Source organism: Pocillopora damicornis, chromosome 6 (assembly GCF_964200805.1).
Source record: "Pocillopora damicornis chromosome 6, jaPocDami1.2, whole genome shotgun sequence".
Taxonomy (NCBI): Eukaryota; Metazoa; Cnidaria; class Anthozoa; order Scleractinia; family Pocilloporidae; genus Pocillopora; species Pocillopora damicornis.
The window spans coordinates 13145065-13162037 of record NC_142675.1 but is presented as its reverse complement, the minus strand read 5'-3'; the positions used below and the strand labels follow the sequence as shown (position 1 = coordinate 13162037).

At 37.7% G+C, this 16973-nt stretch overlaps 3 protein-coding genes across 15 annotated transcripts in view; 2 read left to right on the top strand and 1 right to left on the bottom strand.

The window, feature by feature from the left end:
• The first annotated feature begins 780 nt into the window (after nt 1–780).
• On the top strand, nt 781–4063 carry LOC113685544 (aristaless-related homeobox protein A). Of its 7 annotated transcripts, none has more exons than XM_027203068.2 (4): nt 781–1154; nt 1485–1700; nt 2148–2413; nt 3202–4063. In XM_027203068.2, exons 2-4 carry the CDS (start codon nt 1547–1549, stop codon nt 3739–3741), a joined length of 960 nt encoding a protein of 319 aa, XP_027058869.2. In that variant the 5' UTR covers nt 781–1154; nt 1485–1546; the 3' UTR covers nt 3742–4063. The 7 variants fall into 7 exon arrangements, with proteins under 7 accessions (XP_027058869.2, XP_027058867.2, XP_027058868.2 ...); XM_027203066.2 differs by having other exon boundaries at nt 784–1154; nt 1456–1700; XM_027203067.2 differs by having other exon boundaries at nt 787–1079; nt 1456–1700.
• Nucleotides 4064–10106: 6043 nt separating this feature from the next.
• LOC113685540 (mitochondrial fission 1 protein) lies at nt 10107–16278 on the bottom strand. Its single transcript, XM_027203062.2, has 5 exons — nt 16035–16278; nt 12985–13117; nt 12330–12400; nt 11789–11894; nt 10107–11273 (listed from the first exon to the last, which is right to left on the bottom strand). Exons 1-5 carry the CDS (start codon nt 16065–16067, stop codon nt 11179–11181), a joined length of 438 nt encoding a protein of 145 aa, XP_027058863.2. The 5' UTR covers nt 16068–16278; the 3' UTR covers nt 10107–11178.
• LOC113685539 (ATP-binding cassette sub-family C member 4) overlaps nt 16215–16973 on the top strand; it is a 23635-nt gene continuing 22876 nt past the window's right edge. For all 7 annotated transcript variants that reach the window (XM_027203060.2, XM_027203059.2, XM_089208952.1 and 4 more), the window contains exon 1: nt 16215–16528. In XM_027203060.2, coding sequence (XP_027058861.2) covers nt 16449–16528 — 80 coding nt within the window. In that variant the 5' untranslated portion in view covers nt 16215–16448. The remainder of the gene's footprint in view (nt 16529–16973) is intronic.

Sequence of the window (16973 nt, the reverse complement as noted above, 5' to 3'; positions counted from 1 at the left end):
TGACACTGCTTTTAATTTACATCTGAGCTTTCCTAGTTGATATAACCTGGTCAATTCACTTACATTTAGAGAAAATGGGTGATTATCTTTGCAATAACATCGTTTTCGGTTCGTTTTAAAAAGGAAATAAAAACCCCTCCTGTACAATTCCTTATTTATAAACTCGATTAATTTCGTGCGAACGCTTGGTCTGACAAAATATAGTTATTACATTATCACTGTTGATTCCGATCGTTTCGCACAATTATGCTATTAATATTCACTACCGTATTGTTCACGTATTTGCTTTTTCTCGTGGTGTTTACGCGCACATGAACAACAAACTTAATTGTTGAAAAAGCACTTGCGGAAATCATTGCTGGAGACTTCAACATTTACACCGCGAAGGAAAAACGACTTTTAATCCTCGCGATTGCACGAACGCTCTTTTGCTAAGGAATTCCACTCACTAGAGGATTTAGGTTGTGGCCACATTCATTTTGTGGGCTTATTAGTTTAATTAAATTGGAATGAGTTGGTGATAAAAGGACGTTTTATTGTTATTATAATAACGCATACCGCGCACCGAATTGTGGCACAAGGTAAACATGTAATAACACCTATGTGATAATGTGTAATTCTCGGCAGCGGCACATCTCGAACGCTTCAATGGGCAAGCTTTGTGATTGGTTCACTGCGAAGCTTGTATCGACTCAAGATAAACGGTATTAATTAATTAATTACGGGGACAAATGGTGATTAATTAACCCAATCAAAATGTTGAGATGGATGCAAGTTTTCAATATTCTTTTCTTACCGGGTCATTGTTCAGGGCAGCTGGTGATATCAGCTGTTAAACCTATTTACAGTTGAATGTGGTTTTAATTTATATTTATTGGAACAGAATATTTGAAGATTACGCCTCAAAGCGTGCGATAGAATTCATAACACACATTTTGTCGCTAACAAATATTCTAACGACGGAACACAAGTCACAAGAGGTCTGTCATAACCGGTGAACGGCAACATTTGTTCGGATCTTGACCCCGTAGATGATTCGAAGCGGGGGAAAAGTCTCGCTGGCGTATCATCAATACTTTGTAAGTGGCTCAAGAGAGAGAGAGAGAGAGAGAGAAAGAGAGAGAGAGCAGTAGCGAATAAACAACCCAGTACCGGTGAGTCAACATGGTTATTTCACACACTTAACCTCGTAACTCGAACCGTGAAGTTTCTTGAAGATCATGCCTCCATCAGAATAGTTCGCGTGAAAACTGTCGTATGAAAGGAATCGTTTTGTCACACACTTAATGAGGAATCTGTCATTTTCACGTTGTTGTCGGCTATTTGATCAAATGAGATTAAACTAATTGCAAATGTAAAGAATATGCGCTGAGTATCATGACGTCCCCTAATGAACTTTCGTAGTTTTATTAATTTTATTATCGGCTGAGAATTTCATTGCTTTTACACCAATAGAATTACTCGTGCGGTCGATGTGTCCACAGGGTTTTATTAAAACACTTGGAAGACTTGACGCATTCCATTTACCAGAGTTCGTCCACCAAACATGAGTACTAAGGCCATACCCAGCTCTTACACTATTGATGGATTGTTGGGACTCAACCGAGACGATGAACACAAACACCGTACAAAACTGGAACGTGTTTTCGACGAAGCAGTAGACCGTAAGCTGGGTCACAGCACAGAAGAGAGAAAACAAGGTAGCGAATAAGCGGCCTCACTTGTTAGCTCACACAGCTCTTTAAATCTTTCGATGTCGTCTACAAATAAGCTGGAAATTAAATTGGGTGTATAACGCCTTTTCACATGCCAGAATTTTCCTTTCAATACTGGTGGCATTTTGCTGTCGTTAACTGGGGCGGACTACATCAATATCTCGTCACTTTAATTATTTTTATATGTAACTTTAAAATCTTTGTGATTCAATTGGGAAAAGAGAGCTTTAACCACATTGTTCGCTTCATAAAGGCGAAATGGTTTCAAGGCAAAATGATTCTTCCAAATGATTTCATTATGGTGTTCAAGATTAGTTCTAATTGTCATACTAGCATTAGACACAAATCGTCTTAATTTTTTTAATCTAATAATCACCCTTTTTTCTTCGTTGAAAACAGCAGACCACAATCTATCCGGGTTTTTTTCCTTAGAGAACGATGCGGAAGCAAATTCAGCGGATCAGAAACACGATGATACTAAAAGTGGAGATGAACTTAAAGTGAAAAGCGACGATGAAGAAGATCAGGAGAGTAATTGTTCACCAGGAAAACTTAGGAAACAGCGTCGATACCGTACAACCTTCACAAGCTATCAGCTGGAAGAGTTAGAAAGGGCTTTCTCTAAGACTCATTATCCAGATGTGTTCACAAGAGAGGCACTGGCCATAAAAATTGATTTGACTGAAGCGCGTGTTCAGGTATGAATATCTCAAATGTTTCCTTGATGTGCCATATACACAGCCGGCCGGCTGATGGGCTAAGTAGCAGTCAACAGTATTGTTCAAATCACTAGAGCAATTTATGAGCTGATTTGTTCTTTGGCTAATTAAATAGTCCAATTTAGTTGCGGACGCAAACCTCCTTATTGGCAGAGATAAAAAGTGGAAACGAATTAAACTGCACAAATGAGAGGCATTTGTTAGTGATGGGTGATAAGGACGACTATCACTAAACTATTACAACAAGGAAATTAATATACATGGCAATTTTCCAAAGCACTTGAAATACAATTGCCAATGGCAATTATTCAAATAAAGGCGTCGATAGATTTTGTGATGTTTAAGGTGTATCACGAATCAGTTTATTCAGTGTTGTTGATTGCACAGCACTGCGGTAGTTAGTAGATCTTAAGGCGTCTTGCTGCGGCCGAATTAGTGTGAATGTATCGAAAACTCTGTGAGAAGTCACACTTCATTGATTCAAAACTGCTATGGATAATTTTTGTTTCTACTTTAAATTAAAAAAGCTAAGTGCCTTACTATATTGCCAATTTATTAAATTTCTCGTTTTCAAAACAATGATTAACGACATTCTCGTGGTTATGCAAAATTGATGTTAATTTTAGATTTGTCTTTGGTTGTAGGACAAGAATAACATTTATTGAGACAAAATCTGGTGAAAAAGGGTCGATCGTTTTTTTGGGCTCTTCAGTATTGTTTCTCGCGCAATATAAAGGCGATGAATACTGTTAACTTTTTCAAAACAGGTTTGGTTTCAGAACCGACGAGCGAAATGGCGTAAGCGTGAGAAGGCTCAAGGTGTCCGCCTCCATGCTCCACTTGGACTGGGTAACACTTTAGTTCCTCCCCCACTGTCAGCTTACACCTCTGAACTAACGGCTGCTAGCAGGAACCATGATCAAGAATGGGATTGTGGTTTTTCCTCCGCAATGCCGCCTCATCCGCCGCCTTCTTTTCCGGCCCTCCGACTTCCCTTACACCCCGCGGCTTGCCCACAGTCAGGTAGTATGGCCCACTTTTATTCACCGTATTACACCCACCACTCGGAGTACTTTTCGGCGGCGGCCATACTGAGCGGCGGCAATGGCAGCAGCTCACTTCTAACGGCAACCTCCGTGCCCTATAAGTCACCAGTGTTTAAACTCTCTCCCGTTGTGTCATGTGGTTCATCTCCTCGAAGCGTTTCACCGGTAGAGCCAGACAGAAGAACAACCAGCATCGCGGCACTTAGACTGAAAGCACGAGAACACGCCGCCTCCTTGAGCTGTGTCTCTTCCACTGAATGAATTGCTTTTAATCATATTTCACACGTGCTGCTTACGTCTGAGTAAATTTTAGGAAAGAAGATAGACACTACTTGTGAACTCGTTCTTTCAGCATAAATTTTTAATTAGTTTCTCAAAGGATCACCCCTTCATTTGTTCCTCTATTGTAAAGTATATATCGACAGAAAAACAGGTATCTGGTAAAGATTTGTACGTTGTCTCGAACTGTTCGCGAATTCTATCGAATGTCTTGGACTTCAAGAGTTGTTAATTTGTTTGGGGCGCGACTCCCTGCGAAACAACCACCCGGTCAATAATTTAATAAACGTCTTTGTTTGCGTTACTTGTACACGAGTTCTTAACACGGGATCACTCAAATCACGCTGAGATGGGGACCATTAACGAGAGCAGAAGATCCGCCGCTGTCGGCCGCTTTGTTCGCGTCATCAAAAAATATTGCTCTTCTAATAGGATAGCGGGAAGGATTGCGACGCTGAGATTATCAAGGAATTAGTCGCATTTAGCAATCTATCAATGAGATAATTGGTGAATCAATTACAGAAAACTTTCCATTTGATATTACAAGCTTTGCCTTATTTGGAAGGGACACCGGATAGCACCTGCCCCAGCGCTGTGTTGGGTGAAGCTGACAGACGCACATGTAGTCGTGTTTACTAGGTTCGGCTTGAGTGCAAAATTTACTCCTTACTTTGGACGAATTTAATTAGGCCTACAAAGCACGGTACTATTAACTTATGACAACAGTCGAATTCTTGTTTTATAGAAACAACAAATTTGAATAATTTAATTACGTTTCAGGCAAAAACAGTGATATGTAATCAACGACTTTTAATTACCGGAGTGAGATTCGATTAGTATTGTGACTTGTGATTGGCTTTGCAAAGGCCTTCATGTAAACCGTGTTTCCTCATGATAAATTGAACTTCCCTGTAAAATGACTTGGTTATTAGCGCATGTAAATGGCGACGCTCTTAACTCTGGACGGCTTTCTTTCTAGTTGTCAAATGAGATTTACAAAGGATTACAGATTAGCTATCGTTACGCGTTTCGCGGAGGCGATGAACGTTACTGTGTAACATGTATCAGATGACAACCGTTCCTTTCTGTTTGAAGTCGTTCCATTTAAATAAATTTCATTAGCTCTGAAAAGCGGTGAGCGTCATTTTTGCCCAATTTAGTGGTTGCGGCTTTTTGAGGAAAGATTTATCTTTCAATTAATTGTTTATTACAAGATTCAGAGTCTAACGATATGAACATTTGAAGAGCTTTGAACAACATTTCTACGAACTAACCGAAATCCTTTTAATCAAACCGGCTCGTTCATTTGTCGAACTTTCTTGAAGCTAAGTAATGTGATATTTCAAGAAGGTTGCGCTGAAGCTCGACTGACTTCGTCTTCGTATTACATACACTTTTTCTCTATTTTGGGTAATTAGACACCCATCGCAAAAAAAAAGATGGATAGGTCTATGTCAGTTGAAATGGCTCTTGAATTTGTTCAAAAACTAAATGAATACAAAAAAAACAAAAAAAACAAACAAACAAAAAAAGCGTGAAAACCAGAACGTAGGTAAAATTTTATCAGTGCAACTCTGAAGAGTGCTTTTGGTTTCTCCGATGAGATCAGCTAAAAACAACCAGTTTGCCTACGGCTGTTTCAATTCAATTTTATATCAAACAGAATAACTTTAATTTAAAATTGACCGCTGGTTAAATGCGAAAAAGAGTTTTCGATTCTTTTAGAATTCCACAACTAAGATTTTTACATTTTCATAAGCAATTGTTTTCCTTTTTTCTCAAGCATTTGAAAGTTTTGCCAGCAGTCAATTAAACTTTAGAAAAACAATATTACCCTCTGGAAGGAATTTATCAGCGTCAGCGTAAGGCGAGTTAATGGTGGTCGCTCGGGAATATGTAATAAGCTTTAATGGACTAGAAGTGTTTCTGCTTCCCGGCCCCAATAGGATGTTAGTCCATGGAAGGCTAATAGTCCCCATCTCCCACCTCCAGCATTTTGTCTCTTTTTCCTGGTAGTTCGCTGATTCTCTACTATACTTCAACCTCGATTACAGCTCCGTCTTCTTCCATTTCCAAAAACCCAAGACGTCGACCTCGGTCAGAGGATCGAACCCAGACCCATCAGTCTGTGTCCACGGACAAGGATGACGACCGGAAAATAGAGCAACAGCCATTTATCGATCAGCTAGCCTGTGACAGGCTTTCGGTCAGTGCAAACGAATTAAAAAGCGAACACGCTAAAAGTGGTGGGATCAGGCAGGTTTTACCTGCTCTTTAGCTCGTCTTCACCGACCGAGAGCCTGCAACAGATTGTCGCTTCCCTTTTTTCTTTTAATTCATCTTCGGTGGTTGAGCGACAGCTCAGAACAGTCAGAACAGACGGTCGATCCAGGGACTATGGCGTCTTCTTGCGGGTTTATACCCTACTTTCTCAAGAAATTTTGATCCAAAGAAGTCCTAAGGGCTGAAGTAACCATTAACTCAAGATCTAAGCCATTGAGAATAAATTGGTCCCTGCTCCACCGCTAGTGAAAGGTTGAAGGTTTGCCTCCTCTGAAGACAACGTTGGCTTCCTGTTCACAGTAACAGTTATACTTTTGGTGAAATAAAAAGGCATTGATAAGGAAAACATTCACCCAAACACGCTCTCCTTATTCAGCGCTTATTTCCGCTAATCTTAAGTCCAACAAAAAGTAGAGAAGAAAATCGCGTTGGAAACTGAGATGGACGGCTTCTAGTAAATGACAAGTTTAAATAGGAAACGAGGGAGGCATATGGCTTAAAAGCATGAAGGTATGTCCCAACACTGAGATTTATTAGAGCGAGTGACTAGCCAATTGGAATTAATTTACACATACATTATATAAAATAATTCGGGATTTTGGGCGATTAGACTAAAACTCTTCGGCAACATAACCCTATTTTCAGGCGACATAGCTTCGGGCGAGAATAGCCTCATTCTCTTGGGGGAACTGTCTTGATTTAGCCATCTAACACTTGGCTTTCTGTATTCTTCTTAAATTTCTTCTGTTCAAATTCCGTCCTCCTCTCCTAATCTTCCTATTTCTTCCTGCCTGAAGTCTTGCCTGATACGTCTGTCAGCTGATCATACAGCCGGATCACTTCAACTCTTTTATGATTGCAATGTTCTCATTTTGACCATTTTCTGGAGCATAAAATCTGGCTGCCTTCTTAACAGTGCACACACCTGTGATTGTTACTCTGGTGACCACTCTTGCCTTTTTCATACTCAGCATTTGTTTGGTCCAATACAAATTAAGATTTGATCACTAGGGGCAAAGACTGATGTCGACGCAGCATTCAAGTAGTGATCAATCTGCTTGATAGTATTAATTTCTGATGCCCCTCGATCTACTCGTGGCAGTTTCTACTCGTCCAGTGCATCCAGCTGCGGTCAAAGTTTTCTAGCAAGATTCTGGATCAAGGTATTTGCACATTTTTAATCCCTTTTGAGGGAGTTGGGCAGCCCAGGTCTCTAACAAACTTGTTGGCAAAGCGTGGAATACGTGCCTATGGAAAGAGCTCAAGTGCCAAGGAAAGTCAACTTCTGATTTGCAGGTTTTAAACATGCTAGGGCCTTTCTGGTTTAATCGTTTCTGGGAAATAGAACTTGGCACTGCAGCAGATTTGCTTACAAGGGCTGTGGCTTCAAGAACATTCTCATTACTCTAAGAGGGGTTAGGCACATGCTGTTCTAAAGAAAAATGCATGGTTTGAATGAGGTCTCAGTGAATAGTCTTCAGTCAGTCGTTGCATAATACCAAAAGCTTTAAGGTGTGAAGAAAATCCATCAGATTTCAAACTGCTTTTTTTTTTCGACGAAAGGTATCAGTTTTTTCGATAATGTTATCTCATAAAAATCTGTCCGTGTTCCGAGTGAAACTCTAAAAAGAATAGAAAAATTAGAGGAAGTAGAAAGCTTGCCAAAAAATGGGAATATGAACTTGACACCTTGTTGGTGAAAAGATCGGTAACCGTCGTACGCAAGTGCTGTTATTTATCTTTGATGTAGATAGATAGATATGTTTATTAAAGTAACACTTTGCAGCTGAATTGCGTGAATACAAAAAGGGTGTGATAAATATGGATTAAAGTTGCAATTTGAAAAAAAAAAAGAAATATATACACGTTTTGTGACACTTTTTGATGAGAAAATAAAAGATTGTACATTTCATTCATAGTTTCAAATTGCATCGTTTCTGAAAAAATACATTACATCTGCGAGTCTGTTGAAAAATGCAGACTATAATTCACGTGTCAGGATTGGTTACGAACTCCAACTAAAGACGGTACAAACGTGTTCACAGATCTACAAGTCTTCGCTCTAGGAGGGACAAAGACTCGAGGCAGTCGAAGGTTATAGCGTGGGGTGTGTCTTGCTGGTGGAAGATTTCCACGGTTGTTAGTTGGTGTTATAACAATGTCATTAAATAGTTTATTGCATACTTCTAAACGCCTGTCGCTTAGCTTTAAAATTTCACTGTGGCACAAACTGTCCGCGATGTCGACGCTAGGGTAGATAATTGCCAAAACACGCTTCTGACACACAAAACACGCTTATGGCATCTGATAAGTAGTGCAAAATGGAAAACCTGACAGATGTACTCCAAAACTGGTAAGACCTGATATTCTAGCATTCTTAACTACTTCAAGCTGTTCAGGGTCGATGTTTAAGCTTGGAAAGATGTCCGCAGCTTTTGAGAAACAGATGACGAGTTCCTTGCTCTTAGCGATATTAAGCTGTAGTCTTACTGCAGTTGACCGGGTTTGAACGCTCTCGACAGCATCTTAGATGTTAGTGGCGGAGTCTTCAGGCACGAGAAGAGGTGGTGTCGTCAATACGTTTCAAAGTTTGTACTAGGTGACTGAAGATCCTTTATCACGAGAAGGAATTATCACGAGCCTTATTTGGTCACCTGCGGAACACCGGATGAGACGTCAGCCTATTCGGAGAGGCAGACTTAAGCTAACTTCACTCACTGTTGTATCTTCATGAGAAAGACGATCGCCCAGTGCTTGATAAAGACTCGCACAGTTAAAAGTGAGACCTTCTTTGCCAGGATATGATGGTCTATGAGGTTGGAAGCCTTGTAGTAATCAAATAGGGCAACTTAGACAGTACTTCCTGCTCTATCGGTTGTTTTGGCCAAAGAGTGAACCATCGAGATAAGCGCATGGGTCGCGGACGAAAGAGGGATGCCACTAAATTGAGATAGGTCGATTGTCTTTAAACTGCAGGAGGCGATGTATTTTTCAAACATGAAGTCTTCAGCCAGTTTTGATAAAACAGGAGTAAGCGAAATTGGTCTTAAATGTTTGCTGTTGCCGGTGACTGGTTTCTCCCTTGGGACTGATGCTACGACCTGTTTCCACGCTCAGGGTAGCATCTACTCTTTATGGGGGCTAATAAATGGGAGCCTGACTGAACAAGACTGAACTTTGCAAGAAAAGTGTTTTACGAGTTTAGCGTATAGTTTGTAGATATTCCTGGCTTTTCAGTTTTTGCTATCAATCCTTTTTCTAATAGTCTATACGTCTGTTATATATACTTTAAGAAGTACCTCTATAGACATTTTCAGTATTTTGTTAAGCGATTCAGTCCGTAGCTGTAATGTTTAGTTATCAATGTATCTACCTTTCTAGAGCTTTTTCAATGGAAACAACGACAAAAACAAACCACTTTCGTTTAACGATACCGAAAGTTTTCTTAACTTGGAGAAAAAGTTGAAATTTAAACTAGATTATCACTCTGGAATAATGTAAAACAGAAGATTGTTTGTTTACTCCCCGAAACATTTTGTCAAAAAGCTCAATTCCAAGTTGTTACTCCACTTAGCTTTAAAGGGGTGTGACTACATCCATATTTTGGATACGAAATGATGCATCTTTGCTCTTTGATTATCCTATCGGTTTGAAGATATCTTATTACTCAACCCTTACTAATATGTGTAACACATTATGTAAGGGAGATTCCAAGTTAGGTCTCCATAACGTTCCATTTCCCAATTACCAAGTTCTTCAGGGCTAGCCACGCTGTGTTAGCAGTTTAAACTTTTTGTGTTTTAGTGATGCATCTCTCATTAAGCAATTTCATTGCTGCGAGGTGTTTCACCCAAGTGATAGCTGGTTATCCTCTCTGTTTCAGCCATAATGAGAAATTATTTATATTGCTTTAATTGGTTGCGAGGTGCCTCAAGAGTTTTCCCCTGATAAAGCTTTAAGGCGTGGTGGATAACACGAATAGAACCTTAAGCGTGGAAAGGTCTCATAATGCCATTCCCTTCAAGGATGGTTTCTTTCTTAAATCAGCTGTCACCTGGGTACACTTCTTTTACAAAATTTAATTTACTTTTCTGACTCTTCATCCACAAATTTCTTTGATCCCGTCTATAATAATACGGCATGAAGAAAATTCATAATTTCCACACAAGCTGTTGTTTGTTTGTTCAACCTGAGGGTTACAAGTTTCTCTCTTTTCTTTTTTTTGGCCATGACTTGGCTGAAGGTTTGTCATTTTTGTTCAACAATTACTCTGTAGGTTTAAAGTTAACTCATTCTGTTGATTTGGAATTAGTCAGTTTTCTTTGGGGATCATGTTATAAAAAATGAAATTCTGCAGGAGTTTGGTGTAAGAGTTGTCCAATTAGCATTTCATGGAATGGCACCCTCTTTGGACTAATAGTAATAATAATAATAAACTGACTCTATAATCTATTTCTCTCATTGGTTGCTCATGGGCAAAGTCAAGAGGTACTTTTACATCAGTTGAACCAGAATCCAGGCTTGTTGACTTGTTGATCCCTTTCTCCAGAATTTAAAATGAATAATGAATAATCAAAAAAGTAATAACAAAAATAAAACATAAAAATCAGAGGAACAATAACTAATGTAATTTGGGTCTGAATATTCAGCTTCCAGCTCTTATTAAAAGGCATATAACATTTTTCTGAGATTCTCTTGTTGGTTCAGAAACATTTAGATGATCAAGTTGTTAGTTTAACCACTTGTTAGTCTTTCAATCACACAAGCACAATCACAAGTTTAAAATTGTCTTTCTACTCTCGACTAAGCAAATTTCACCATCTAAGCAATTTATATGTTATTTTTTCACTTATGTGGCAGCAGATGGAAAGTCAACTGACACATCACTGTATGATAATGCCCAACCCTCCAATTATGGGTTGTTTCTTCCACAATTTTGTCCATTTGTTGAACATGCAAAAGGTATTTTGTTCCAAATTGAAAACTTATGCTTTTACTGTTCCTTAATCAAGGCCAAAATTATACAAAAATCCACAAAATGGGCCACCATACCAAACATAGTGATAATACTACTCATTAACCTATTTGCTCAATAATATTTGTCTGCATTAATGTTAATTTAACTTTAAGTTTTGCTCATTTGCGGCTTGCAAATACCATCCCAACCAAGGCTGCTGCTCCGCCCATAACCAGAGCTGTACCTCCCAGGATGCCAAGTCCAATCAAGCCATCTATGGAAATAGCATAACATTATAAAAAATTTAACAGAACCCTTTTTGGAATAATTATCCTGTTGGTCTTGGCAGGAGAGTGCATGTGGTAAATTCATGATTTTGTGACATGCATAATTTGAAAATGTGTTTGAGTAGCTAAAACCAAACATCTTACAAACTGAAGAGTTCTGCATATTACAGTACATACATAGGTCATTTGAGTTATTACACATATAGAAATTTCTAGCTTAAGAAGTCTCTAAGTTGAGCAATGGTGTAATTGAAATGGTATGTAAAAGTAGGGAAACACCAGGATATTGAGCTTGTTGTGCATCATTGACAAGCATATGGAATCAAAAGATAACTGAAGAACCAGTTCAAATTACAAAAAATTGTTTCTAGACAGCTTGAATAGGACATCTATATGAGAACACAAAAATTTACATCTTGGAGCACTACACTCAAAATCTGCAAAAGAATACTGGACAGATGACAATTACTCTATCTTCCAGTCACACCAAAAACGTTCAAACCTTTTTTCATTTGACCAGTGATTTCTTCATGCAACTCAAGCCCCTGTCGGTTTTCAGGTTCTATTTGTAGTAATCTGTTTGTGTATCTGAGGGCTGACTTGTATTCCTATTTGATGATAAAAAACTGTAATTTAAAATCAACAGGCCCTACACATGTATCACTATCTTCTCCAAAACTTTGAAATGGAAGGAATGCTAGAGAGCCATTATTAATTTTATAATTATAGTTTTGAGCACTTCTTTAGGTCAGGTAAGTTTGACCAGTAAATTTTTATAGTTTGCAATTTGTTGGAGATACATATTCCTGCTAGGACAGAAAGATGTAAGTTATACTGTGCAGGTGAAAATTTATTAAGCAGAGTGTTAAAGCTTGTTCTTGGTCTACATTTTGTGCGTGAAAACAAAAATTAAAACAAAATATTGTAGGGTTTGCCACTTTTAGCTGTGGTTCTATATATCAACCAGCAGAACAGCTGCAAATCAAAATAATAGTATGCATAACTTAACTTCATAACAACAAAAGGGTTGCTATGTAACTCACATTCAATTTGTAATATCCTTCTGCAATAAAATAAAGGTAATCTCTTTGATCAGTTCCACTATGACATAATCCTACAAACAATTGAAGAAAGAAAGAGAAAAAAATACAACTGATAAGACTCCAATTGCTCAAGGCATTTTATCTAAGGCGAAGGAAACACTTAAAAATGGGACTCAATTACATCAATGTCAATGGACAAAACAAGAAATAACAATCACTTTAAATGATTTTTTTTTCAATCATCACAATGTGATAAAATTTAGGATCATGAACCTTTGGACCCTATAAAAATTTCCATTTGCAGATAGAAAACCTTAGCAAATCTTCTATTAAAACACCAGTATGATTGCACTTAGTAGACTATTTTATGTGAGAACCTGGGTTCATGAGGCATTGTGCTGGTGTGACCAAGCCAATAGCATCCACTCATCTCCAGTAATTCTGGTAAAAATCAAGAAAAGAGAAATACCCCTGATCTTCAAATTGCTATTTTGCCAAAAGTTTCCAAAGGAAAGTGCCCTTCAATTTTAATTCCTTTTCAAATCGAAAGAGTTCTATGACCCAGAGGCTTGTCCCTTCCTTGACAAGAAGTATTAAGAAATTATCTTGAGGACCATTGCAAAGGGATACTGTTTAACCAGAACACATACTTCACCTTGCAGGAGAAGAACTCCTTTTAAAATTTCACTCTTGTTGCTGCTTTTTATCAAGCACCAAGCATAACTGAACTGTGTATCAGAAGAAACCTGTCCTCTTTCAACTTCAGCATTATATTTGTCCTCAAAACGCTAAAAATTTTGGGAAAAACAATGATTTAAGAAAAGTACATACATTTCAACTATTGATTCACCATCATCACCAGTTAAATTTAAGTGAACATGACCTATTTAAACTTAATATGAACAAACATGGTCGGTGCAATCACAGTCACATACATAGTCAAGTACAAACTCCACAGAGAAAGCTTCTCATGCATTATTATATACTCATTGACAGAGTGGGAGGGCAGAATGGGAAAATATTTGGCTCAAGGTTATGATGTATGGACTGAGTGCAACAAGGTCCATGCCCCATGACTGAAAGCTAAACTTTTTTTTGTCTGGCGCAACCAAACTAAGTCAATAAGCATTTTATCATATGACCACTAAATGTTGCATAATTTGAAAATATTGTTTCAACCAAGATAGTATGTGATAGAAGGATCCTGGTGGGACAACCACAAAAAAGATTCTACAATAAAAAATTTCCTTCTCTAAAACTAACAATTCATCAGAATCTCAACTTTTTTCACTCTTTTCTTTTTATTGTTAAAGGATATGGTAGACCTTTACGCATGTCCTCACAAAAAAAAAGGTGCCATTTGAAGCATTACAACCATAGACTATATATCAACACATGTTTAGGTGGGTATCTTGGGAGTCTTTAGACCAAATTTCAAGGCAATCCATAAAGTTAACCTACACTTACAATTAATTTGTTTGCATAAAAACAAAGTAAGTTTTTTACTTTCAAATTTTTCCCAACAACTTGCAAAATGTTGACCACCAATAGAAACTTAAGATTGTCTAGCAGAGTCTCAGAAGAATCTCAGCAAGAACATATTTAGCAGGTAACTATCTATCAGTTACCTGCAATAGACCTTTAGTTCAACTCTGCTGAAGAGAAACTTTGATTTCAAATACTTTTTTTCAACTGAAAGGCCCCTTGAGAACAATGTGGCAAAACTACATGGTTGCTGATCAAGCACAAGCAGCAAAGATTGCTTAAATCATAAGCCTTTATCTGTTTCTGTGAGAATCTTTCGAATATCTTTATTTCTTGTCCTTGACAGCCAGATTTCTTTTTTATCTTTCTCTAATCACCTTCTACTTTTATACGCTGACAGATAGCAAAGATCTTCATGTGCAATCAAAATTAGGAGATGTTAACATAATTGAAATTCATGGACCAGGATGTTTTACTGCAAGAAACCCTTCAAGAGTCATTTATGTTCACATGTTATAATTAGCTATTCACACTTTGGCATCTTAAAGAATTTAGATATGTTTATGTAAGTTAATTGTGTGTGCTTCAATATTTTACCTTAATTTTTCTTGGAAACTATAGTTAAATAGCAATGCTTAGTTTGACATGATAAAAAAAAAATCTCCAAAAATCTGCCCTTAAAGGTCCACTATATAGTTTAGTTTTTGCAACAAAGCTATGTGAGTGCAGTGCTGGATGGCTTTTTAGGGAGTAGCTAATCCTGTCTGTTCAGCTCAATACACAACAGCTTTCACCATGGATTTCTATAGGACTGCATGAACAGGTAGCCATATGAAAAAGATGTTTACCAAAACCTCAAACCCTTGTGAACTTGAATTCTGAAAGTAAAATTAATTTCACCTGGATTTCCCTCATATATTCATCATTAATAATTTAACACTCCGTATCTCCAAACATTGACAACTCAAATTTTTTGCTGAAGCAGTTTTTTGTTCCTTCAGGTCATTTTCAAAATTTTTTGCATTGATAAGTTCAAGAATACTTGCCAATCAATATGTGACATATAAAGATTACTAGGCTACAGCCAAAATCAACCCATGATTTGGTAGCAATCATATTCTCCTTTGTTTGTTTGATTGTTCATTTTTGCTGATGAAAATCCTTACTTCCAAAGTTTAATTTTCCCTTGAATTTGCTATTTTTATGTAAATTTAATAAAAGGTAAACTGTAGGAAGAGAGAGCAGGGTCGGCCAGGGTTTTTGGGTATTCGGTATTCAGGGGCGTTTTAAATCGGGTATACGGTATATTGCAGCTTAAATATGGGTATTCAGTATATCACTTTCTTTGAATTTCAGGTATAAAGTATTCAAAGCTTCGATTATTTTTGGGTATATTTGGAGGAATTTGGGGTATTTTGGGGTATTTTGTCGATTTTTTTTCGGGTATATTGGTATTCCACTACCCCCCCCTGGCCGACCCTGAGAGAGACAGTAGACATCATATTTTCCTTATTTCTAGATCTTTCATTATTGGATCAGCCTCAGAGTGTGTTGACAAGACAAACTGAGGGTTACAAATAAAGCAGCCGGGAGTATTGGTAAAATAATCTTCAAAAATAATATTGAAAAGGTCAGTCAAGAAGATCAAATGTTGATGAAGAGGTGCATAGCATCATTTAACCACTACAGACCGTTTAAACAGTGCTTGAGTTTATAAAAAGACCTTTTAAGCCACCAAGAGGGCAACTGAAAAACAGTACACCGCAGGACATTGCAATATATCAATATTTTACCTCACTTTTTACATTATTGAGACTAAATTAATGAAAATTCAATACGCTTAAATTAATAATTGAATTTTGAAAACTATCGATCTATATCTCGAAAATTGCATATTGTCATTCCACAAATTACAGATTGTCATTTCGTTTCGTTTTGCAAATTACAGGAAGCCATCAATGTCGTACAAAAAATTTAAAGGACAAGTTTATTTGTTAACTGATAAACTTGAAATATTTGTTCGTGTACTGGCGTGGGGGAAAGCCACGAAGTAAAAATGAGTTCTGAACATGCTTAATGAATTTGATGGAACGAGTGAACAAGCTTGCGATTCGAAAAGTGACATTTTGGTTCTACAGTATGCATTGCGTGCTTTTAAAAGGTCGTGTTTCACTTGCTGATCACAGAAAATAAGACAATTAAACAACACATTTATCCTACCTTTGCGTCTCCTTCAGAAAGAATTTCATCCATAATTCAAGCTGAAACTAGGCTGACTGAGTTTAAACAAACGAAACAAAATTATTATCTTCCTCAAATGGAACCTTCGTTGTCCGCCATCTTAAAGCAAGGTAACCTCGCTACGGTAGGGAGGGAGGGGAGTAGCATTGGGTGTGCTGTGCTGTGCTGCTTTGCTGTTATCTGTTGTTAGCTCTTCTGTGGTTGGTCCACTGAACTCGTCTTACTTGAAAAAAGCGTGCAAGCTATTAGTTTTTCAATTAACAATTGATTAGTTAGCAGAGTGATGTTGATATATGTTACGCCAATGGTAAAATGGTAACACAAGAAAGCGTCATCTTCTCAGATTAATCCACATCGTAATATTGGATGTAGCTGGATTGTATTGTGGCTACAATGGATTTGTCTGAAAAGCAACACAGTAGCTTGCCTAGTCCAATGGCTGAGGCATCCTTCTTGTCTCGTCTCACTTACTGGTAATCATAATTTAATTATGAGATGTTAATAGACATGGTTGATTTTAGAATTAAGGTCCATATACGTCTACGGCTAAGCGTTTGAGTACGTTTGTACACAGTCATTCATTTTCATATTTACTCACGTTGAGAATAAGTTTATTTTTACCTAAGAACTGTTAGTTAAATGCATTTCAATTGACAAATTTCAACTTGAGTAGTTGAAAAGTAAATTAATTATTTAGTACTGTGTGGTCAAGTCCACTTGCTACACATTCATGAGCCTATATGCAGTGAAGTAACAGTTCATGAGGTATATGGCCTCTGAATCAATATCAACATGACTGCTGACTGAATTCGGATTGGTTCAACCATTTTTGAGCATGTCTCTGGTGATAATATTTACGGCTCTAGACCGCCTTTGGTCTGTATGCAGAACTTCACAGGAACGCAGGGAAATGCAAAT

What these genes read in the sequence shown, in the direction of transcription:
- LOC113685544 (XM_089209189.1), top strand. Translation starts at nt 1,547, where the DNA reads ATGAGTACTAAGGCCATACCCAGCTCTTACACTATTGATGGATTGTTG. An exon ending in CACAGAAGAGAGAAAACAAG is followed by an intron (nt 1,701 to 2,114) that starts GTAGCGAATAAG and finishes CGTTGAAAACAG; the next exon opens with CAGACCACAATCTATCCGGG. An exon ending in TGACTGAAGCGCGTGTTCAG is followed by an intron (nt 2,414 to 3,201) that starts GTATGAATATCT and finishes TTTTCAAAACAG; the next exon opens with GTTTGGTTTCAGAACCGACG.
- LOC113685540 (XM_027203062.2), bottom strand. Translation starts at nt 16,067, where the DNA reads ATGGATGAAATTCTTTCTGAAGGAGACGCAAAG. An exon ending in TTTCTGAAGGAGACGCAAAG is followed by an intron (nt 13,118 to 16,034) that starts GTAGGATAAATG and finishes CAAAATTTTTAG; the next exon opens with CGTTTTGAGGACAAATATAA. An exon ending in AGGAGTTCTTCTCCTGCAAG is followed by an intron (nt 12,401 to 12,984) that starts GTGAAGTATGTG and finishes AATTGTTTGTAG; the next exon opens with GATTATGTCATAGTGGAACT.